At 42.8% G+C, this 25,244-nt stretch overlaps 1 protein-coding gene across 1 annotated transcript in view; it reads right to left on the reverse strand.

The window, feature by feature from the left end:
* dati (datilografo) overlaps nt 1–25,244 on the reverse strand; it is a 1,513,307-nt gene that overhangs the window by 1,348,164 nt on the left and 139,899 nt on the right. Inside the window, exon 2 of the mRNA XM_067758063.1 lies at nt 18,961–19,210. Within this exon, the coding sequence (XP_067614164.1) occupies nt 18,961–19,204 (244 nt within the window). The 5' untranslated portion in view covers nt 19,205–19,210. The remainder of the gene's footprint in view (nt 1–18,960; nt 19,211–25,244) is intronic.

The following is a 25,244-nucleotide window of genomic DNA, read 5'->3' on the forward strand; positions in this document are numbered from 1 at the left end:
ATTAGTACATTATGCTACTAAATATGTATAACGCGCTTATGAATAAACAACAGGATTCATTTAAAACTCAAAAAAGAACGAAAAAGCTCTGTTAGATATTGATGATAAAACATACCGAATTTTAATTACGAATAATTTGCAGCAAATCCATGGCCATAAAAGCTCATAATTTAAAAAGGCATGTGTGCTGAACTACCAGTTTCGAAAGGTCCTTAAATGATCCCGGAAGGGTCCTAAAATGATACCAAACTAGTCCCGGAAAAGTCCCGAAACGACCCGAACGGGATCCCGGACGAATTCCGAAAACAATCCTGATGTGATAAAGGAAGGGTCCCGAAACAGTCCCGAAATTACCCTGACGGGATCCCAAAAGTCATCCAGAAATGATGCCAGCAGGCTCCCCAAATGATCCCGAAAGAGTCCCGAAATGACTTTGACGGGATCCCGAAAACCATACAGAAATGATGCCGGAAAGATCCCCAAATGACCCCGAATACTCCCGAAAAAGTCGCGAAATTACCCCCGCGGGATCCCGAACGGATCCCGAAAACCATCCAGAATTGATCTCTGCAGCGTATGCAAATAATCCAGAAATGGTCCGGAAAAATTCCCGAAATTACCCTTACGGGATACCGGACGGATCCTGAAACCTATCCAGAAATGACCCCAGAAGTATCCCGAAATGATGCCGGAATAGTCCCTAAAAGTATCAAAATAACACCGACGATATCCCGGACGTATCCAGAAAACTATACAGAAATGATCCCGGAAGAGTCCCGAAAAAGTCCCAAAATTACCCCGACGGGATCCCGGACGGAGCTCGAAAATCATCCAGAAATTATCCCGAAAGGGTATCGATATGACCCTGACGGGGTTACAAATAAGGTGAAGCTAATTATAAAAGCATGTTAATAAGGCAGCAAGCGCGTTGAAGCGATTGAAGAGTTACAAACAAACATACAGGTAAAGCTAATAAAAGCATGCTAATAAAAACAATTGATGGAGGGTGGATGGCGGTAGGAGACGGAGAGTACCACCGATCGTTTACAAAATTGTTTAGATCTCGATCTGTACTAGCCAGATAACAAAAATTATTGATTTAGGAGAAAATTTATATTGAGTTATAACAATTTATAGATTTTGAACCAGAGGTGGAGAGGAGGGGTGAAGGGAGGCGGAGGGTGTCACTGCTCACTTTGTAAGTTCTCGACTTATTTTACCCATTGTGTTGGTAATATTGGTGAAGGTCAGTATACGTAAATTTATAATGTGTAATCATTATTAAAAAGTAATTGTTCGAAGGGTCGTGCGACCCCGCCCCTTCCCATTTTCGAAAAAAATTCGCCAGTAGACTATTGTCTATATGTGTCCCAAACTTCATCAAAATCCGTGTAGCAGTTCTGGCGTGATGCAGTCACAAAGACGACAAAATAAAATAATTAAATTATAACTGTGCTTAGGGGGCGTGGACCTCCTCCTTTCCAAAAAAAATATAGCTAGTAGCTCCTTCTTGACTTTGGCTATATGTGTATACAAAAACAAACGTCTGGACATCCAAACTTTCCCATTTATTTTATACTAGCTTTTACGCGCGGCCCCGTCCGCAACGAGAAAATAAAATATATGGGCTATTCATATTAGCCTGCTTATTAAGTTATCTGTTTGAAAACTATTTCCGTCTCATGTATTTTCTTTTTGTAATAGAGTCAAAAAATGAGCTGATAACCTTATAGGATCCCCAAATTATCCCGAAATTATCTAGAAAAACCCACGAAATGAATCCGAAATGATCCCGGACATATCCCAAAAACCATCCAGAAATTCTCCAGGAAGGGCCTCCAAATGATCCCGGAATAGTCCCTGACAACGCCACGACCCTAGGTGGATCCAGAGAACCGCACAGAAATTACCCATGCAGGGCCCCAAATGATCCCGAAAAAGTGCCGAAATTACCCTGACGGGGTCCCGGAAACCATACAGTAATGACCACGGAAGGATTCCGAAAATATCCCGAAATAGTCCTGAATAAGGTCCGAAATTACCTGACGGGATCTCGGACTGATCTCGAAAACCATCCAGAAATGATGCCGGAAAGGTCCTCATATGATCCCGAAATAGTCTCAAAAAATTCTCGAAATGACTCTGAGGGGATCCCGGACGGATCCCGAAAGCCATCCAGAAATGATACAGAAAGGATCCCCAAATGATCCTGGAATAGTTCCAAAAATGTTCCGAAATGACCCTGACGGGATCCCGGACGGATCCTGAAATGATCTCAGAAGGGTCCCCAAATGATCTTGAGATTGGCCAGATAAAGTCACGAAATTACCCCGTCGGGATTACAATTTCAATTTCAATTTAATAATAATTAGTTACATTAAGACTAAGTCTTTTATCACGCAATACAAACAGAAATCTTACATTAAAGTAACGGATTTTTCAACACAATGTATGTAAAATAAAATATAAAGAAAAGAAAAATTAAGACAAAATAAAACAAAATAGAATAAAAATAAAAATTTAAAAAAAATATGTAGAAAATATATTAACAATACAGAATAAATTATAGCTAGATAGAAAATTATAACCACCTCATTATGCAATTTCATTAGTGGAAAAACCAAAAATAAGTGTTTTAAAATTATTTTCCCGCAACGAATTCCTTATAGATTGAGGTATGGAGTTTTAGAGTCTAACACCATTTATAAAGAAAAGCCTAGAAGAGCTTAGGTAGTTGAACTTCGGCAGAAATAAGCTTGTTGAACGTCTACTTATAGAAAACCTTAGCTTGTCCTAAAGATGTTCCGGTTTTTTGTAGATTAGCAATTTAAACAAAAAATACAATTTCGTGCTTGCATAAAGTTAGACAGTCTACATCCAAGTATTGAATCTCTGAAAGTAGATATATGATCGAACTTCTTCAATCCATGAACATATCGGATAGCATGGTTAAATGCGACATCAATATTGTGCAGGGAAACCCAATCAAGTTTACTGTATACGACTTCGATGTAGGTTATAAAGGGAACGATCAGGCTGACGACAAGCTTCCTTTTCGTGTCAGAGGGAACATAGAGGGAAGATAGGCTAAGGCAACGCAAGGTATAATAGATTTTTCCCACTACTACATTGACATGATCGTCACAAGTTAATTTAGAATTGATAACAAAGCCAAGGTTTCTTATCTTGTGAACCAGCTGAAGCCTTGCAGGTGGGGAATATCGGAAAGATGGACTTTATCTTTATATATAGGATGTACAAAGGATTTCAAAGGGTTAAGGTGCAGTTGGTTTGCAGTAGACCACTCAAGAATGGAACGCAAGTCCTCATTGAGCTTTGCAGATAAGTCCTGTAACATATTAAAATGGTTTGAGACATGTAGTTGCACATCATCAGCGTAGGCGTGCAATTGAACATGAGCGCAAGTGTTGAATTTGTCGTTAAGAAAAATACTCAAGAGAAGCGCACCCAGAACAAACCCCTGAGGTACTCCAGAGCGGGTGTGCCCCACTCTTGAATAACTATTACCGAACGGACGATCCCGGACGGATTCCGAAAATCATCCAGAAATGATCCCGGAAGGATCCCCAAATTATCCTGTAGTAATCCCGGACGGATCCCAGAAACCATCCAGATATGATCCCTAAAGAGTCCCCAAATGATCCCGAAATGACCCTGACGGGATCCCAGATTGATCTCTAAAACCATCCAGAACTGATGCTGACAGGCTCCCCAAATGAACCCGAAGTATTTGGGAAAAACCCCAGAATAACCCTCACGGGATTAAGGACTGATCCCGAAAACTATCCAGAAATGATGTCGGAGGGGTCCCCAAATAATCCCGGAATTGTTCCGATATGACCATGACCGGATACGTAAGTTCGCCAGGAAGGATACCAAAAATGTCCCGAAATAACCTCGACGGGATCCCAGATCGATCCCGAAAACTAATCAGCAATGATGCCGGAAGGCTCCCCAAATGAACCCGAAATATCCCGAAAACGTCCCGAAATGACCCTGACGGGATCGCGGAAGGATCGCGAAAATCATCCAGAAATGATGCCGGAGGGGTCCCCAAATAATCCTAAATAGTCACGAAATGACCCTGACGGGTACCCGGAAGGATCCCGAAAATCATCCAGAAATTATAACGGAAGAGTCCCCAAATGATCCCGAAATAACCCCGACGTGATCCCGAAAACCATCCAGAAATGTTTCCGGAGGGTGCCCCAAATGATTCCGATATAGTCCCGAAAGGGTCCCGAAATAATCCCGACGGGATCCCAGGCGGATCTCGAAAACCATCCAGAAATGATCACGGAAGGGTCTCGATACGACCCTGACGGGATTACAAATCAGGTGAAGCTAATTATAAAAGTATGTTAATAAGGCGGCAGGCGCGTTGAAACGAATGAAGAGTTACAAACAAACATACCTACAGGTAAAACTAATAAAAGCGTGCTAATAAAAGCAATTGAAGGAGGGTGGATGGCGGGAGGAGACGGAGAGCACCACCGATCGTTTTTCCAAAATTGGTTAGATCTCGATCTGAATGAGCTAGATACCAAAAATTATTGATTTAGGAGAAAATTTATATTGAGTTATAACAATTTATAGATTTTGCACCAGAAGGGGTGAGGGGGAAGGGGTTGAGGAGATGGAGGGTGTCAATGCTCACTTTGTAAGCCCCCGACTTATTTGACCTATTGAGTTTGTAATATTGGTGAAGTTCAGTAAACGTAAAGTTATAATGTCTAAAAATTATTAAAAATTGTTCGAAATTGTTCGAAAATTGTCGTGAAACCCCCTCCTCCTTTCCATTTTCCAAAAAAAATTTCCCGAGTATCATCAAAATCCGTGCAGCTGTTCTGGCGTGATTCAGTTACAAAGACGAAAAAATGCAATAATTAAATTATAACTGTTCCTAGGGGCGGGAACCTCCCCCTTTAAAAAAAAAATATAGCTAGTAGATCCTTCTAGGCTATTGGCTACATGTGTCCAAATTTCATCCAAATCCTTTCAGTCGTTCTTGGGTTTGAGTCGCAAAGACAAACGTCTGGACAATTAATCAAACTTTCCCATTTATAATATACTAGCCTTTACCCGCGGCCCGTCCGCAAGGAGAAAATGAAATATATGGGCTATTCACGTTAGCCTGCTTATCAACTTATTTGTTTAAAAATTTGTTTCTGTCTAATGCATTTTATATTTGTAATTGAGTTAAAAAAAAAATAATTAAATGAGCTGATAACCTGATAGGATCCCCAAATGATCCCGAAATTATCCATAAAAAGCCACGAAATGACCCCGACGCTATCGCGAACGGATCCCTAAAACCATCCAGCAATGCCGCGGAAGGGTCTCTAAAAGTTCCCGGAATATACCCAAAAACCCCGAAATGATAACGACACGATTCTAGACTTATCCAGAGAACCACACAGAAATGTTCCGAAGGGTACCAAAGTGATCCCAAAATAGTCCCGAAAAAGTTCCGAAATGACCCTGACGGGTTCCCGGACGAATCTCCAGAAAATATCCAGGAAGGGTTCATAAATTATCCCGACATAGTCCAGAAAAAGTTCCGAAATGACCCCGAGAGGATCCACGACGTATAGCGAAAACCATACAGAAATGATTCCGGAAGGGACCCAAAATAGTCCGGAAAGGACCCCAATGGGATCCCGCACGGATTCAGAAATGATCCCGGAAGGGTCCCAAAACTATCCCGAAAAGCAACAAAAAAATGATCCCAAAATGGTGCGGAAATTACCCTGATGGATCCGACAAGTAATCAAGAATTGATGCCGGAAGGGTCCCCAAATGATCCCGAAATAATACAGAAAAAGTCATGAAATGACTCGTAAAGGGTCTTCAAATGATCCCGAAATAGTCCCGAAAAAGTCCCGAAATTACACTGTACATGTCCCGAAAGCCATCCAGAAGTGATGCCGGAAGGGTCCCAAAATGATCCCGTATTAGCCCTTAAAAAGTTCCGAAATGACCCAGACGGGCTCCCGGACGGATCCCAAAAACCATCCATAAAGGATCCCAAAATAGTCCCGAAGAAGTCCCGAAGTTACCCTGAAGGGATCTCGAACGGATCCCTAAATGACCCTGGGGGTATCACGGACAAATCCCAAATCCATCCAATGATCCCGAAAAAGTCACAAAATGAACGTGAGGGGATTCCGTATGGATCCCGAAAACCATCCATAATGCCGAAAGGCTCCCCAAATCATCCCGTATTAGTCCCAAAAAGTTCTGAAATGACCCCGACGGGATCCCGAACGGATACCGAAAACCATCTGGAAATGATGCCGGTGGGTACCCCAAAATGATACCGAAATAGTCCCGAAATGTCCCTGAAAGAATCCCCGACGGATCCCGGAAACACTCCAGAAATTATGCAGGAAAGGTTCCCAAATGATCCCCAAATAGTCCCGAAATGACCCTGACGAGATCCCGGACGGATCCCGAAAACCATTCAGAAATGATGGCGAAAGGGTCCCCAAATGCTCCCGTATTAGTGGCGAAAAAGTCTCGAAATGACACCGATGGGATCCCGGAATCATTTCCGAAAAGCATCTGGAAATGATGCCGGAAGGTACCCCAAATGATATCGAAAAAGTCCTGAAATGACCCCGATGGGGTCCCGGACGAATCCCCAAAACCATCCAGAAATGATGCCGGAAGGAACCCCAAATAATCCCGAAAAAGTCCCGACATGAACCCAATGGGATCCCGAACGGATACCTAAAACCATCCGGAAAGGTCCTCAAATGAACACCCAATAGTCTCGAAATGACGCCGACGGGATCCCGGACGGATCCCGTAAACCATCAAGAAATGATGCCGAAAGATTCCCCAAATGATCCTGTATTAAAAAAAAAAGTTCCGAAATGACCCGACGGGATCCCGAAAACCATCTAGAAATGATGCCGGAAGGTACCCCAAATGAAGCCGAAATAGTCCCTAAATGACCCCGACGGGATCCCGGACGAATCCCGAAAACTATCCAGAAATGATGCCGAAAAGGAACCCAAACAATCCGGAAAAAGTCCCGACATGAACCCAATGGGATCCCGGACTGATCCTGAAAACCATTCAGAAATGATGCCGGAAGATACCCCTAATTATCCCGAAATGGCCCCGACGAGACTCAAAATCACCCCGAAAATGTCCCGTAGTGATACCGGAGACCATATAGAATTTATCTCTCAAAGGTACGCAAATGATCCCGAAAATACCCCGACGGGATGCTGGACGGATCCCGAAACCCATCCAGAAATGATGCCGGAAGGGTCCCCATTTGATCGCGAAATAGTCCCGAAATTATCCCGGAATAGTCCCGATAATGTCCCAAAATAACCCCGACGGGATCCCGGCCGGATCCCGAAAACTATACAGAAATTATCCCGGAAGGGTCCAAAATTATCCCGAAATAGTCCCGAAATGACCACGACGGGATCCCGTACGGATCCCGAGAACCATCAAGAAATGATTCCGGAACGGTCTCGATATGAGCCTAACGGGATTACAAATAAGGTGAAGCTAATTATAAAACCATGTTAATAAGACAGCAGGCGCGTTGGAGCGAATGAAGAGTTACATAGAAACATACAGGTAAAGCTAATAAAAGCGTGTTAATAAAAACAATTGAAGGAGGGCGGATGCCTGGAGGAGAAGGAGAGGACCACTGATCGTTTTTCCAAAATTGTTTAGATCTCGATCCATATGTGCCAGATGCCAAAAACTATTGATTTGGGTGAAAATTTAAATTGAGTTATAACAATTTATATATTTTACGCCAGAGGGGAAGAGAAGGGGAGAGGGGGCGGAGGGTGTCACTGCTCACTTTGCAAGCCCTCGATTTATTTGACCCATTGGGTCTGTAATATTGGTGAAGGCCCGCATACGTTAAGTTATAATGTGTAAAAATTATTAAAAAGTAATTGATTGAAGGGGTCGTGGGACCCCCACTCCCCTTTCCATGTTTGAAAAAAGCTTCGCTAGTAGACTATTGTCTGTGTCCCAAATTTCATCAAAATCCGTGTAGCCGTTCTGCCTTGATTCAGTCACAAAGACGAAAAAATATAATAATTAAATTATAACTGTTCCTAGGCGGCGGGGACCTCCCCCTTTTAAAAATATACAGCTAGTATATCCTTCTAGACTATTGTCTATATGCATGCGAAATTTCATCCAAATCCGTCTAGCCGTTCTTGCGTGATTGAGTCACAAAGACAAACCTCTGGACACACAAACATCCAAACATCCAAACATACAAACATCCAAACATCCAAACTTTCCCATTTATAATATACTAGCCTTTACCCGCGGCCCCGTCCGCAAGGAAAATTTTAAATATATGGGCTATTCGCGTTAGCCTGCTTATTATCTGTTTAAAATTTTGTTTTCTGTCTAATGCATTTTATTTTTGTAATTGAGTAAAAAAAAGAACTAAATGAGCTGATAACCTGATAGGATCCCAAATGATCCCGAAATTATCCAGAAAAAGCTACGAAATGACCCCAACGCTATCGCGGACGGATCCCGAAAACCATCCAGAAATGCCCCGAAAGGATCTCCAAAAGTTCCCCGAATAGTCCCAAAAAAACCCAAAATGAGAGCGACACGATTCTAGACGTATCCAGAGAACCACACAGAAATGATCCCTGAAGGTGTTCCAAAATGATCCCGAAAAGGTTCCGAAATGAGCCTGACGGGCTCCCGGTCGGATCTCAAAAACCATCCAGAAAATATCCAGGAAGGGTCCCTAAATTATCCCGACTAACTCCAGAAAAAGTTCCGAAATGGCTCCGAGGGGATCCACGATGGATCGCGAAAACCATACAAAAATGATTCCGGAAGGATTCCAAAATGATCCCGAAATAGTCCGGAATTGACCCAGATGGGATCCCGCACAGATCCAGAAATGATCCCGGAAGGGTGCAAAAACTACCCCGGAAAAGTAACAAAAAATCCCGAAATGGCTCCTACGGCATCCCGGACGGATCCAGAAATGATCTCGGAAGGGTCCCCAAATGATCCCAAAATGGTCCCGAAATGACCCTGATGGATCCGGCAAACCATCAAGAAATTATGCTGAAAGGGTCCCAAAATGATCCCGAAATAATACAGAAAAAGTCACGAAACGACCCCTAGAGGATCCCCAAATGATCCCGTTAGCCCCGAAAAGGTCCCGAAATAACCCCGACGGGATGCCGGACAAATCCCGAAAACCATCCAGAAATGATGCCGGAAGGAATCCCAAATGATTCCGTAAAAGTCCAGCATTGATTCCGACGGGATCCCGAACGGATACCGAAAATCATCCAGAAGTGATGCCGGAAAGGTCCTCAAATGATCACCTAATAGTCCCGAAATTACCCTTAAGGGGTCATGGACGGATCCCATAAACCATCCAGAAATGATCCCGATATAGTCCCGAAGAAGTCCCGAAATGACCCTGACGGGATCTCGAACGCACCCCTAAATGACCCTGACGGGATTCCGGACAGATCCCGAAATCCATCCAGAAATGATCTTGGGAGGGACCCCAAATGATCCCGAAAAAGTCCCGCAATGGTTCCGATGGGATCCTGATCGGATACCGAAAACCATCCAGAAGTGATGCCGGAAAGGTCCTCAAATGATCACCTAATACCAAAATGACCCTGACGGCATCCCGGACTGATCCCAAAATCCATCCAGAAATCATCTTGGGAAGGTCCCAAAATTATCGCGAAATAGTCTCGGAAAAGTTCAGAAATTACCCTGACGGGTTCCCGGACGAATCCTGAAAACCAATCTTAAATGATGCCGAAAAAGTCCCGAAATGACCCTGATGGGACCCGGAAAGGATCCCGAAAACTAACCAGAAATGATGCCGGAAAGGTCCTCAAATGATCTCCCAATAGTTCCGAAAAGACCCTGACGGGATCCCGAACGGATCCCGACAACTATCCAGAAATGATACCGAAAGGGCTCGCAAATGATCCCGTATTAGTCGAGAAAAAGTCCCGAAATGACCCCGACGGTATGCCGGACGAATCCCAAAAACCATCCTGAAATGATGTCGGAAGGGACCCCAATGATCCCGAAAAAGTCCCGCAATTATTCCGACGGGAATCTGAACGGATACCGAAAACCATCCAGAAGTGATGCCGGAACGGTCCTCAAATGCTCACCTAATAGTCCCAAAATGACCCTGAGGGCATCCCGGACAAATCCCGAAATCCATCCAGAAATGATCTTGGGAAGGTCCCAAAATGATCCCGAAATAGTCTCGGAAAAGTCCAGAAATTACCCTGACGGGTTCCCGGACGAATCCTGAAAGCCATCCTTAAATGATCCCGAAAAAGCCCCGAAATGACCCTGACGGGATCCCGAAAGGATTCCAAAAACTATCCAGAAATGATGCCGGAAAGGTCCTCAAATGATCCCCTAATAGTTCCGAAATGACCGCGACGGGATCCCGAACGGATCCCGACAACTATAGAGAAATTATGCCGAAAGGGTCCGCAAATGATCCCGTATTAGTCGAGAAAAAGTCCCGAAATGACCCCGACGGGATCCAGGACGAATCCCAAAAACCATCCAGAAATGATGCCGGTAGGTATCCGAAATGATCCCGAAATAATCCCGAAATGACCTCGTCGGCATCCCGGACGGATACCGAAAATTATCCAGAAATGATGCCGGAAAGGTCCACAAATGATCCCCTAATACTCCCGAAATTACCCTGATGGGATCCCGGACGGATCCCGAAAACCATACAGAAATGATGCCGGAAGAGCCCCCAAATGATCCCGAAAAAGTCCCCAAATGATCCCGACGATATCCCGGACGGATCCCGAAAACCATCCAGAAATGATGCCGGAAGAGCCCCCAAATGATCCCGAAAAAGTCCCCAAATGACCCCGACGAGATCCCGCACGGATCCCGAAAACCATCCAGAAATGATGCCGGAAGAGCCCCAAATGATCCCGAAAAAGTCCCCAAATGACCCCGACATACTCCAGAAAAGGTTCCGAAATGGCTCCGAGGGAATCAACGACGGATCGCAAAAACCATACAGAAATGATTCCGGAAGGATCCCAAAATGATCCCGAAATAGTCCGGAAAGGACCCAGATGGGATCCCGCACAGATTCAGAAATGATCCCGGAAGGGTCCAAAAACTATCCCGGAAAAGTAACAAAAAATCCCGAAATGGTTCCTACGGCATCCCGGACGGATCCAGAATTGATCTCGGAAGGGTCCCCAAATGAACCCAAAATGGTCCCGAAATGACCCTGATGGATCCGGCAAACCATCAAGAAATTATGCCGGAAGGGTCCCCAAATGATCCCGAAATAAAACAGAAAAAGTCACGAAACGACCCCTAGAGGATCCCCAAATGATCCCGTATTAGCCCCGAAAAAGTCCCAAAATGACCCTGACGGGATCCCGAAAGGATTCCGAAAACAATACAGAAATGATGCTGGAAAGGTCCTCAAATGATCCCCTAATAGTCCCGAAATGACCGTGACTGGATCCCGACAACTATCCAGAAATGATGCCGAAAGGGTCCGCAAATGATCCCGTATTAGTCGAAAAAAAGTCCCGAAAGGACCACGACGGGATCCCGGACGAATCCCAAAAACCATCCAGAAATGATGCCGGTAGGTATCCCAAATGATCCCGAAATAGTCCCGAAATGACCTCGTCGGCATCCCGGACGGATCCCGAAAATTATCCAGAAATGATGCCGGAAAGGTTCCCAAATGATCCCCTAATAGTCCCGAAATTACCCTAATGGGATCCCGGACGGATCCCGAAAACCATCCAGAAATGATGCCGAAAGGGTTCCCAAATGATCCCGTATTAGTCGCGAAAAAGTCCCGAAATGACCCCGACGGGATCCCGGACGGATCCCGAAAACCATCCAGAAATGATGCCGGATGAGCCCCAAAATGATCCCGAAAAAGTCCCCAAATGACCCCGACGAGATCCCGGACGGATCCCGAAAACCATCGAGAAAAGATGCCGGAAGAGCCCCCAAATGATCCCGAAAAAGTCCCCAAATGACCCCGACGATATCCCGGACGGATCCCGAAAACCATCCAGAAATGATGCCGGAAGAGCCCCCAAATGATCCCGAAAAAGTCCCCATATGACCCCGACGAGATCCCGCACGGATCCCGAAAACCATTCAGAAATGATGCCGGAAGGGTCCCCAAATGATCGCGAAATAGTTCCGAAATGATTCCGGAATAGTCCCGAAAATGTTCCAAAATAACCCCGACGGGATCCGGGACGGATCCCGTAAACTATACAGAAATGATCCCGGAAGGGTCCCAAAATGATCCCGAAATAGTCCCGAAAAAGTCCCGAAATTACCCCGGCGTAATCCCGGACCGATCCCGAAAACCATCCAGAAATGATCCCGGAAGGGTCTCGATATGACCCTTACGGGATTACAAATAAGGTGAAGCTAATTATAAAATCATGTTAATAAGGCAGCAGGCGCATTGGAGCGAATAAAAAGTTAGATAGAAACATACAGGTAAAGCTAATAAAAGCGTGCTAATAAAAACAATTGATGGAGGGCGGATGGCGGGAGTAGAGGAGAGGACCACTGATCGTTCCTCCAAAATTGTCTAGATCTCGTTCTGTATGTACCAGATACCAAAAACTATTGATTTAGGAGAAAATTTAGATTGAGTTATAACAATTTATGGATTTTACACCAGAGGGGCGATAAAGGGGGGCGGGCGGAGGGTGTCACTGCTTACTTTGTAAGCCCTCGACTTATTTGACCCCTTGAGTCTGTGATATTGGTGAAGGCCAGTATACGTAAAGTTATAATGTGTAAAAATTATGAAAAATAATTTCTCGAAGGGGTCGTGGGACCCCCACCCCTCTTTCCATGTTCGAAAAAAATTTCGCTAGTAGACTACTGTCTGTGTCCCAAATTTCATCAAAATCCGTGTAGCCATTCTGGCGTGATTCAGTCGCAAAGACGAAAAAATATAATAATTAAATTATGACTGTTCCTAGGGGGCGGGGACCACGCCCCTTTTGAAAAATATATAGCTATTAGATCCTTCTAGACTATTGGCTATATGTGTGCAAAATTTTATCCAAATCGGTCCAGCCGTTCTTGCGTTATTGAGTGACAAAGACAAACGTCTGGACAAACATCCAAACATCCAAACATCTTAACATCCAAACTTTCCCATTTATAATATACTAGCCTTTACCCGCGGCCCCGTCCGCAAGGAGGAAATGAAATATGTGGGCTATTCACGTTAGCCTGCTTATAAAGTTATCTGTTTAAAATTTTTTTCTGTCTAATGCATTTTATTTTTGTAATTGAGTAAAAAAAAGAACTTTATGAGCTGATAACCTGATAGGATCCCAAAATGATAACGAAATTATCCAGAAAAAGCCACGAAATGACCCCGACGCTATCGCGGACGGATCCCGAAAACCATCCAGAAACGCTCCGGAAGTGTTTCCAAAAGTTCCCGAAGTAGTCCCAAAAAAACCCGAAATGACAACGACACGATTCAAGACTTATCCAGATAACCACACAGAAATGATGCCTGAAGGGTACCAAATTGATCCCGAAATAGTCCCGAAAAAGTTCCGAAATTACCCTGACGGGCTCCCGGACGGATCTCAGAAACCATCCAGAAAATATCCAGGAAGGGTCCCTAAATTATCCCGACTAACTCCAGAAAAAGTTCCGAAATGGCTCCGAGGGGATCCACGATGGATCGCGAAAACCATACAGAAATTATTCCGGAAGGATTCCAAAATGATCCCGAAATAGTCCGGAATTGACCCAGATGGGGTCCCGCACAGATCCAGAAATGATCCCGGAAGGGTGCAAAAACTATCGCGGAAAAGTAACAAAAAATCCCGAAATGGCTCCTACGGCATCCCGGACGGATCCAGAAATGATCTCGGAAGGGTCCCCAAATGATCCCAAAATGGTCCCGAAATGACCCTGATGGATCCGGCAAACCATCAAGAAATTATGCCGAAAGGGTCCCAAAATGATCCCGAAATAATACAGAAAAAGTCACGAAACGACCCCTAGAGGATCCCCAAATGATCCCGTATTAGCCCCGAAAAGGTCCCGAAATAACCCCGACGGGATCCCGGACAAATCCCGAAAACCATTCAGAAATGATGCCGGAAGGAATCCCAAATGATTCCGTAAAAGTCCCGCATTGATTTCGACGGGATCCCAAACGGATACCGAAAATCATCCAGAATTGACGCCGGAAAGGTCCTCAAATGATCACCTAATAGTCCCGAAATTACCCTTAAGGGGTCATGGACGGATCCCATAAACCATCCAGAAATGATCCCGATATATTCCCGAAGAAGTCCCGAAATGACCCTGACGGGATTTCGAACGCACCCCTAAATAACCCTGACGGGATCCCGGACAGATCCCGAAATCCATCCAGAAATGATCTTTGGAGGGACCCCAAATGATCCCGAAAAAGTCCCGCAATGATTCCGAGGCGATCCTGATCGGATACCGATAACCATCCAGAAGTGATGCCGTAAAGGTCCTCAAATGATCACCTAATACCAAAATGACCCTGACGGCATCCCGGACTGATCCCAAAATCCATCCAGAAATGATCTTGAGAAGGTCCCAAAATTATCCCGAAATAGTCTCGGAAAAGTTCAGAAATTACCCTGACGGGTTCCCGGACGAATCCTGAAAGACATCTCTAAATGATCCCGAAAAAGTCCCGAAATGACCCTGACTGGACCCCGAAAGGATCCCGAAAACTATCCAGAAATGATGCCGGAAATGTCCTCAAATGATCACCTAATAGTTCCGAAAAGACCCTGACGGGATCCCGAACGGATCCCGACAACTATCTAGAAATGATGCCGAAAGGGCCCGCAAATGATCCCGTATTAGTCGAGAAAAAGTCCCGAAATGAACCCGACGGGATGCCGGACGAATCCCAAAAACCAGCCAGAAATGATGCCGGAAGGGACACCAAATGATCCCGAAAAAGTCCCGCAATAATTCCGACGGGATCCTGAGCGGATACCGAAAACCATCCAGAAGTGATGCCGAAAAGGTCCTCAAATGATCACCTAATAGTCCCAAAATGACCCTGACGGCATCCCGGACAGATCCCGAAATCCATCCAGAAATGATCTTGGGAGGGTCCCAAAATTATCCCGAAATAGTCTGGGAAAAGTCCAGAAATTACCCTGACGGATACCGGACGAATCCTGAAAACCAATCTTAAATGATGCCGAAAAAGTCCCGAAATGACCCTGATGGGACCCGGAAAGGATCCCGAAAACTAACCAGAAATGATGCCGGAAAGGTTCTCAAATGATCTCCCAGTAGTTCCGAAAAGACCCTGACGGGATCCCGAACGGATCCCGACAACTATCCAGAAATGATACCGAAAGGGCTCGCAAATGATCCCGTATTAGTCGAGAAAAAGTCCCGAAATGACCCCGACGGGATGCCGGACGAATCCCAAAAACCATCCAGAAATGATTTTGGAAGGGACCCCAATGATCCCGAAAAAGTCCCGCAATTATTCCGACGGGAATCTGAACGGATACCGAAAACCATCCAGAAGTGATGCCGGAACGGTCCTCAAATGCTCACCTAATAGTCCCAAAATGACCCTGAGGGCATCCCGGACAAATCCCGAAATCCATCCAGAAATGATCTTGGGAAGGTCCCAAAATGATCACGAAATAGTCTCGGAAAAGTCCAGAAATTACCCTAACGGGTTCCCGGACGAATCCTGAAAGCCATCCTTAAATGATCCCGAAAAAGCCCCGAAATGACCCTGACGGGATCCCGAAAGGATTCCAAAAAATATCCAGAAATGATGCCGGAAAGGTCCTCAAATGATCCCCTAATAGTTCCGAAATGACCGTGACGGGATCCCGAGCGGATCCCGACAACTATCCAGAAATTATGCCGAAAGGGTCCGCAAATGATCCCGTATTAGTCGAGAAAAAGTCCCGAAATGACCCCGACGGGATCCCGGACGAATCCCAAAAACCATCCAGAAATGATACCGGTAGGTATCCCAAATGATCCCGAAATAATCCCGAAATGACCTCGTCGGCATCCCGGACGGATACCGAAAATTATCCAGAAATGATGCCGGAAAGGTCCTCAAATGATCCCCTAATAGTACCGAAATTACCCTGATTGGATCCCCGACGGATCCCGAAAACCATCCAGAAATGATGCCGGAATAGACCCCAAATGATCCCGAAAAAGTCCCCAAATGACCCCGACGATATCCCGGACGGATCCCGAAAACCATCCAGAAATGATGCCGGAAGAGCCCCCAAATGATCCCAAAAAATCCCCAAATGACCCCGACGAGATCCCGCACGGATCCCGAAAACCAACCAGAAATGATGCCGGAAGAGCCCCAAATGATCCCGAAAAAGTCCCCAAATGACCCCGACATACTCCAGAAAAGGTTCCGAAATGGCTCCGAGGGAATCAACGACGGATCGCGAAAACCATACAGAAATGTTTCCGGAAGGATCCCAAAATGATCCCGAAATAGTCCGGAAATGACCCAGATGGGATCCCGCACAGATCCAGAAATAATCCCGGAAGGGTCCAAAAACTATCCCGGAAAAGTAACAAAAAATCCCGAAATGGCTCCTACGGCATCCCGGACGGATCCAGAAATGATCTCGGAAGGGTCCCCAAATGATCCCAAAATGGTCCCGAAATGACCCTGATGGATCCGGCAAACCATCAAGAAATTATGACGGAAGGGTCCCCAAATGATCCCGAAATAAAACAGAAAAAGTCACGAAACGACCCCTAGAGGATCCCCAAATGATCCCGTATTAGCCCCAAAAAAGTCCCAAAAGGACCCTGACGGGATCCCGAAAGGATTCCGAAAACAATACAGAAATGATGCCGGAAAGGTCCTCAAATGATGCCCTAATAGTCCCGAAATGACCGTGACGGGATCCCGACAACTATCCAGAAATGATGCCGAAAGGGTCCGCAAATGATCCCGTATTAGTCGAAAAAAAGTCCCGAAAGGACCACGACGGGATCCCGGACGAATCCCAAAAACCATCCAGAAATGATGCCGGTAGGTATCCCAAATGATCCCGAAATAGTCCCGAAATGACCTCGTCGGCATCCCGGACGGATCCCGTAAATTATCCAGAAATGATGCCGGAAAGGTTCCCAAATGATCCCCTAATAGTCCCGAAATTACCCTAATGGGATCCCGGACGGATTCCGAAAACCATCCAGAAATGATGCCGAAAGGGTTCCCAAATGATCCCGTATTAGGCGCGAAAAAGTCCCGAAATGACCCCGACGGGATCCCGGACGGATCCCGAAAACCATCCAGAAATGATGCCGAAAGGGTTCCCAAATAATCCCGTATTAGTCGCGAAAAAGTACCGAGATGACCCCGACGGGATCCCGGACGGATCCCGAAAAACATCCAGAAATAATGCCGGATGAGCCCCAAAATGATCCCGCAAAAGTCCCCAAATGACCCCGACGAGATCCCGGACGGATCCCGAAAACCATCCAGAAATGATGCCGGAAGAGCCCCCAAATGATCCCGAAAAAGTCCCCAAATGACCCCGACGATATCCCGGACGGATCCCGAAAACCATCCAGAAATGATGCCGGAAGAGCCCTCAAATGATCCCGAAAAAGTCCCCATATGACCCCGACGAGATCCCGCACGGATCCCGAAAACCATCCAGAAATGATGCCGGAAGGGTCCCCAAATGATCGCGAAATAGTACCGAAATGATTCCGGAATAGTCCCGAAAATGTTCCAAAATAACCCCGACGGGATCCCGGACGGATCCCGTAAACTATACAGAAATGATCCCGGATGGGTCCCAAAATGATCCCGAAATAGTCCCGAAAAAGTCTCGAAATTACCCCGGCGTAATCCCGGACCGATCCCGAACACCATCCAGAAATGATCCCGGAAGGGTCTCGATATGACCCTTACGGGATTACAAATAAGGTGAAGCTAATTATAAAACCATGTTAATAAGGCAGCAGGCGCATTGGAGCGAATAAAAAGTTATATAGAAACATACAGGTAAAGCTAATAAAAGCGTGCTAATAAAAACAATTGATGGAGGGCGGATGGCGGGAATAGAGGAGAGGACCACTGATCGTTCCTCCAAAATTGTCTAGATCTCGTTCTGTATGTACCAGATACCAAAAACTATTGATTTAGGAGAAAATTTAGATTGAGTTATAACAATTTATGGATTTTACACCAGAGGGGGAGATAAAGGGGGGCGGGCGGAGGGTGTCACTGCTTACTTTGTAAGCCCTCGACTTATTTGACCCCTTGAGTCTGTGATATTGGTGAAGGCCAGTATACGTAAAGTTATAATGTGTAAAAATTATGAAAAATAATTTCACGAAGGGTCGTGGGACCCCCACCCCTCTTTCCATGTTCGAAAAAAATTTCGCTAGTAGACTACTGTCTGTGTCCCAAATTTCATCAAAATCCGTGTAGCCATTCTGGCGTGATTCAGTCGCAAAGACGAAAAAATATAATAATTAAATTATAACTGTTCCTAGGGGGCGGAGACCACGCCCCTTTTGAAAAATATATAGCTAGTAGATCCTTCTAGACTATTGGCTATATGTGTGCAAAATTTCATCCAAATCGGTCTAGCCGTTCTTGCGTTATTGAGTCACAAAGACAAACGTCTGGACAAACATCCAAACATCCAAACATCCAAACATCCAAACATCCAAACATCCAAACATCTAAACATCCAAACATCCAAACATCTTAACATCCAAACTTTCCCATTTATAATATATATTAGATATTAGATATTAGAAATTAGATATATTAGATTAGATTTGATATCAGATTAGTTATATATTGTAAAAAGTGACTTGTGGTAACACTGCTTTAAAGGTACTTACCAGTGTGTAGACGAGTGTGCTGTTGAACGTGGGAAAGTTGCTTAAATCTACGATCACAATAAGAGCATTTATATGGTTTTTCGCCGGTGTGAACACGGATATGCTGAACAAGTTGGTGATTGCTGGAAAAACTCTTCATGCATTGTTGGCATTGGTGAGGCTTACTTTCGGTGACAATACTACCAGGGGCGCCAAGGCCAACTCGAGGTACTTGTTGTATCTGTTGCATGGCACTTTTGTGCATGAAAAGCTGAGTTCCGTAATACGTAAATGTGCACACAAAGCAATGGAGTGTTATTTCCGGAACAGTAATATGAAAACCAAAAAAAGGACTTATCATTTTATTTTCTTAATATCAAGTCTCTTTCAGTCAAGAATCGCTTATTAAGTTCAAAGGTGAGAAATTTTGGAACTGAAATATAAGAATCGTATACTGCATGCAGTTTAAGTTGAGAAGCTTGGAACATACTGCGGAACCAAATAGCAATGCAACATGGAAAAACACCTTTCGATATGTAGCGATTTTAAGTAACGTCGTGATAAAGAAGAGATACGGAACTTGGAACGTTCTTAGCTAATAAGAGTACAAAAGATATTGAGATATTAAGATACCTTTTAGTAACTTCTCACTGATCTACAAATTTTGGGATAATTTAAGCCATTTCCAATAAAGGTAGATCAAAATTAAAACATCTTTTATGATGATAAATTGTCGATAGAATTAACTTTAAGTGATTGCGCTCCACCTTTAAAGTTTTGCTTTCGCTTAATTGTTTGCGGCATTTTTTTTGCTGTTTTTAAAACTTATTAATTGAAACTCGTAAGCAGTGTTCTTTTTATATCTGTGGCAATTTGAAAAAACAACCTAATTCGAGTTATGATAAAAGTGATATTCTGGCTTCATAACAGAAATCCGTTACAGATCTCCCTGTGTTACTTACTCATAGCCCTAGCGGCAAATGGCTGCTACAAAATATAGGAAGTTACAATGGTGAATTGTGGCTAGCTTTTCAGATAAAGGTCTATGTATCGCCATTATCCTAACTCGAAATAGGTTGTTTTTTCAAATTGCCACAGATATAAAGGTAGCATTTAAACTTGTCCCCTTTTTTTATACCCACCGTGTACTTGTACACAGGGGTATTATAAATTTGGTGTATATTGGAACGATGTTTCGTTATCCTTTGTCAAATTTGGTTCGAGGAAAAACCGCTTTCGCCGTTGTGTCATTTTCAGTGTAGTTTTTCGTTCTTATCTGTTTGTTGAGGACATGAATCCCTCATTAGCTCGATAACCTAATAAAATTTTTATTACAATATTAGGGTACATCGCAGACTTTGTTCTACCCGAAAATTGGTTCGTCTACATTGAGCCTTGCTTCCCCTCTTCAACATCGAGCCCATTCTCTTCTATTCTATCTTCAATTTTTCTCATAATTCTTGTGCATCCCCTATTCCATTTGCCTGTCTCCCACTCCCCAATCCCCCCTTTACTCAAAAACCCATTCCTGCTCCCACACCAAGTTCTACTTACCATATATTTTTTTTTTAAACAGGTCGGCCCCTGGTCTATTTCCCGAAATGAAAAGTTTCTCAAATATTATCTTTTTCAAAGAGGTACCCCGGTACCGAACTTCACGCGAATCTTTTTTTTAAGAAGATTTTTTAGAATAGGTCGGCCCCTTGTCTTAGTTCCGGAATAAAAGTAATGAGCTAGTCATAGAAACTTTAGGCAGATCGCACTCTTAACTGTTTTAGGTAGAATATGTTGGCCCCTGGTACACTTCCCGGAATGAAAAGTTTCGCAAATATTATCTTTGTCAAGGAGGTACTCTTAATATAAATTAAAGCGAATCGCAGCATAAACTAAATTTTTTGTAATAGGTCGGTCCCTGGTTCACTTCCCGGAAAGAAAACTTTCTCAAATAATGCGCTAGTCACCGCTTATACCAAAATTTCCATATAAATTGTCCACTTCCCGGAATGAAAAGTTGCTCAAATATTTTCTGTGCCAAGAGGTAACCCTATACCGAAATTCAATCGAATGGTACCATAAATAAGATTATTTGTAATGGGTCGGCCCTTGGTCCACTTCCCGGACAAGGTTGTGATTTGCTGAGAAAAAAGACAATGCCTATTACGGTTTTGAGGGCTCCGATCACGTACCGACTTTCACATTTATATATAGAGGTGTATTATTTGCGTGTGGCCAGGAACCCTAATTTCTCTTTCTATAAGAGAGTAACGTTAGGGTCCTTTAGAGCTTGAAATCGGTCAAAACCTGCTTCATTTGTTATTCCTCTGTATAAGTTGAATAAGTAAATTTTAAAATTTACTAAGATTGCAGAAACTTTCCTGAACACTTTTTGGAATAGGTCAGTCCATGGTGTATTTCCCGGAAGGATACCCATATCGTAAAAACAAATTCTAGAGTCAACCCTGATCCACCTTTATGGCGATATCCCTAAATGGCGTCCACCTATAGAACTATGGCCCACTCCCTCTTAAAATACTCTTTAAAACCTTTCATTTGATACACATGTCATACAAACACATTCCAGGGTTACCCTCGGTTCATTTTCCTACATGGTTATTTTCCCTTATGTTGCCACCATAGCTATCAACTGAGTATGTAATGTTCGGTTACACCCGAACTTAACCTTCCTTACTTGTTTATTTTATATTTATCTTAAAAATCGTTTAGATATGCTCAAATTTAACCAAATTTTTACGTGTATAGCATATATTGTTGTCTGAAAAAATCATAGAGACCGGTGGTATATATAATCTCATACAACCGATTGTTCAGATAAGAAACTTTGCGCAATTTCTTCCCCATTTTAACAGCTAGAAGCTTCAAATTTCACCAAATGCTTACGTGTATAGCATATATTGTTGTCTGAAAAAATCATATAGATCGGTGGTATATATAGTATATATATGGTGGTATATATTGTATATATATATAGTATATATATATATTTATGCAATTTTAGCCCCACTTTAACAGCTAGCAGCTTCACATTTCACCGAACGCTTACGTATATGGCATATATTGTTGTCTGAAAAAATCATAGAGATCGGTTGTATATATAGTATATATCTCATACAACCGATTGTTCAGATAAGAAACTTTTCGCAATTTCTACCCTATTTTAACAGCTACAAGCTTCAAGTTTCACCGATTGCTTACGTATATAGTATATATTGTTGTGTCAAAAAATCATAGACATCGGTGATATATATAATATATATATGATGGTATATATAGTATATATATATTTTATACCTTTCATGAAAATGAAATGGTATATTAATTTCGTCAAGAAACCCAAAATTGTAAGTCCTTAAAGGAAATTAGATAGACCCACCATTAAGTATACCGAAATAATTAGGTTGAAGAGCTGAGTTGATTTAGCCATGTCCGTCTGTCCGTCTGTCTGTTGGTATGCAAACTAGTCCCTAAATTTTTGAGATATCTTGATAAAATTTGGTGAGCGGGTGTATTTGGGTGTCCGATTAGACATTTGTCGGAACCGGCCGGATCGGACCACTATAGCATATATCCTCCATACAACCCCCTCCTTTTTAAAATACTCATTAACACCTTGCATTTGATACCCATATCGTACAAAAAAATTCTAGAGTCACCCCTGGCCCACCTTTATGGCGATATCTCGAAAAGGCGTCCACCTATAGAACTAAGGCCCACTCCCTTTTAAAATACTCATTAACACCTTTCATTTGATACCCATATCGTACAAACAAATTCTAGAGTCACCCCTGGTCCACCTTTATGGCGATATCTGGAAAAGGCGTCCACCTATAGAACTAAGGCCCACGCTCTTTTAAAATACTCACTAACAACTTTCATTTGAAACCCATATAGTACAAACGAATTCTAGAGTCACCCCTGGTCCACCTTTATGGCGATATCTCGAAAAGGCGTCCACCTATAGAACTAAGGCCCACGCCCTTATAAAATACTCATTAACACCTTTCATTTGATACCCATATTGTACAAACGCATTCTAGAGTCACCCCTGGTCCACCTTTATGGCGATATCTCGAAAAGACGTCCACATATAGAACTAAGGCCCACGCCCTCTTAAAATACTCATTAATACCTTTCGTTTGACACCCATAGTATACAAACGCATTCTAGAGTCACCCCTGGTCCCCTTTATGGCGATATCACGAAACGGCGTCCACCTATGGAAATAAGGATCACTCCCTTTTAAAATACTCATTAACACCTTTCATTTGATACCCATATCGTACAAACAAATTCTAGAGTCAACCCTGATCTACCTTTATGGCGATATCCCTAAATGGCGTCCACCTATAGAACTATGGCCCACTCCCTCTTAAAATACTCTTTAATACCTTTCATTTGATACACATGTCATACAAACACATTCCAGGGTTACCCTCGGTTCATTTTCCTACATGGTTATTATCCCTTATGTTGCCACCATAGCTCTCAACTGAGTATGTAATGTTCGGTTACACCCGAAATTAACCTTCCTTACTTGTTTATTTTATATTTATCTTAAAAATCGTTTAGATATGTTCAAATTTCACCAAATGTTTACGTGTATAGCATATATTGTTGTCTGAAAAATCATAGAGACCGGTGGTATATATAATCTCATACAACCGATTGTTCAGATAAGAAACTTTGCGCAATTTCTTCCCCATTTTAACAGCTAGAAGCTTCAAATTTCACTAAATGCTTACGTTTATAGCATATATTGTTGTCAGAAAAAATCATAGAGATCGGTGGTACATATATTATATACCCCATATAAACTGTATTTTTTTGCCCCTTTTTTACGGCTAGAAGCTTCAAAATTCATAACATTTCATCAAATAGTTACGTTTACGTCATATATTGTTGAAATACGTGATTCGTAGTCATAGTTTTTACACGCAGACCACAAAAAACCTGAAACTTTGCATCCTCACACAAAGTACCTACCTATTTTTATACCTTTCATGAAAATGAAATGGTATATTAATTTCGTCACGAACCCAAAATTGTAAGTCCTTAAAGGAAAATAGATAGACCCACCATTAAGTATACCGAAATAATCAGGTTGAAGAGCTGAATTGATTTAGCCATGTCCGTTTGTCCGTCTGTCTGTTTGTATGCAAACTAGTCCCTCAATTTTTGAGATATCTTGATAAAATTTGGTGAGCGGATGTATTTGCGTGTCCGATTAGACATTTGTCGAAACCGGCCGGATCGGACCACTATAGCATATATCCTCCATACAACCGATTTTTCAGAAAAAGAGGATTTTTGTAATATCTTACTCAATTTAACAGATTGAAGCTTCAAACTTCACCATATACTTTCGTATATTGCACATATTGTTGCCTGAAAAAATTGATGAGATCGGTCGTATATATAGTATATATCCCCCACAACCGATTGTTCAGATAAGAAACTGTTCGTAATTACTGCCTTATTTTAAGAGCTAGAGGCTTCAAATTTCAACGAATGCTTACGTATATATATATAGTATATATATGGTGATATATATAGTATATATATATATTTTCGCAATTTTAGCCCCATTTTAACAGCTAGAAGCTTCCAATTTCACTGAACGCTTACGTATATGGCATATATTGTTGTCTGAAAAAATCATAGATATCGGTTGTATATATAGTATATATCTCATACAACCCCTTGTTCAGATAAGAAACTTTGCGCAATTTCTTCCCCATTTTAACAGCTAGAGGCTTCAAATTTCACCAAATGCTTACGTGTATAGTATATATTGTTGTCTGAAAAAATCATTGAGATCGGTGGTATATATAGTATATATCTCATACAACCGATTGTTCAGATAAAGAAACTTTGCGCAATTTCTGCCCCGTAACAGCTAGAAGCTTCAAATTTCACCAAATGCTTACGTATATAGCATATATTGTTGTCTGAAAAAATCATAGAGATCGGTGGTGCATATATTATATACCCCATATAAACTGTATTTTTTTGCCCCTTTTTTACGGCTAGAAGCTTCAAAATTCATAACATTTCATCAAATAGTTACGTTTACGTCATATGTTGATGAAATACGTGATTCGTAGTCATAGTTTTTACACGCAGACCACAAAAAACCTGAAACTTTGCATCCTCACATAAAGTACCTACCTATTTTTATACCTTTCATGAAAATGAAAAGGTATATTAATTTCGTCACGAAACCCAAAATTGTAAGCCCTTAAAGGAAAATAGATAGACCCATCATTAAGTATACCGAAATAATCAGG

The sequence above is a fragment of the Eurosta solidaginis genome, chromosome X (genome assembly GCF_040869045.1).
Source record: "Eurosta solidaginis isolate ZX-2024a chromosome X, ASM4086904v1, whole genome shotgun sequence".
Lineage (NCBI taxonomy): Eukaryota > Metazoa > Arthropoda > Insecta > Diptera > Tephritidae > Eurosta > Eurosta solidaginis.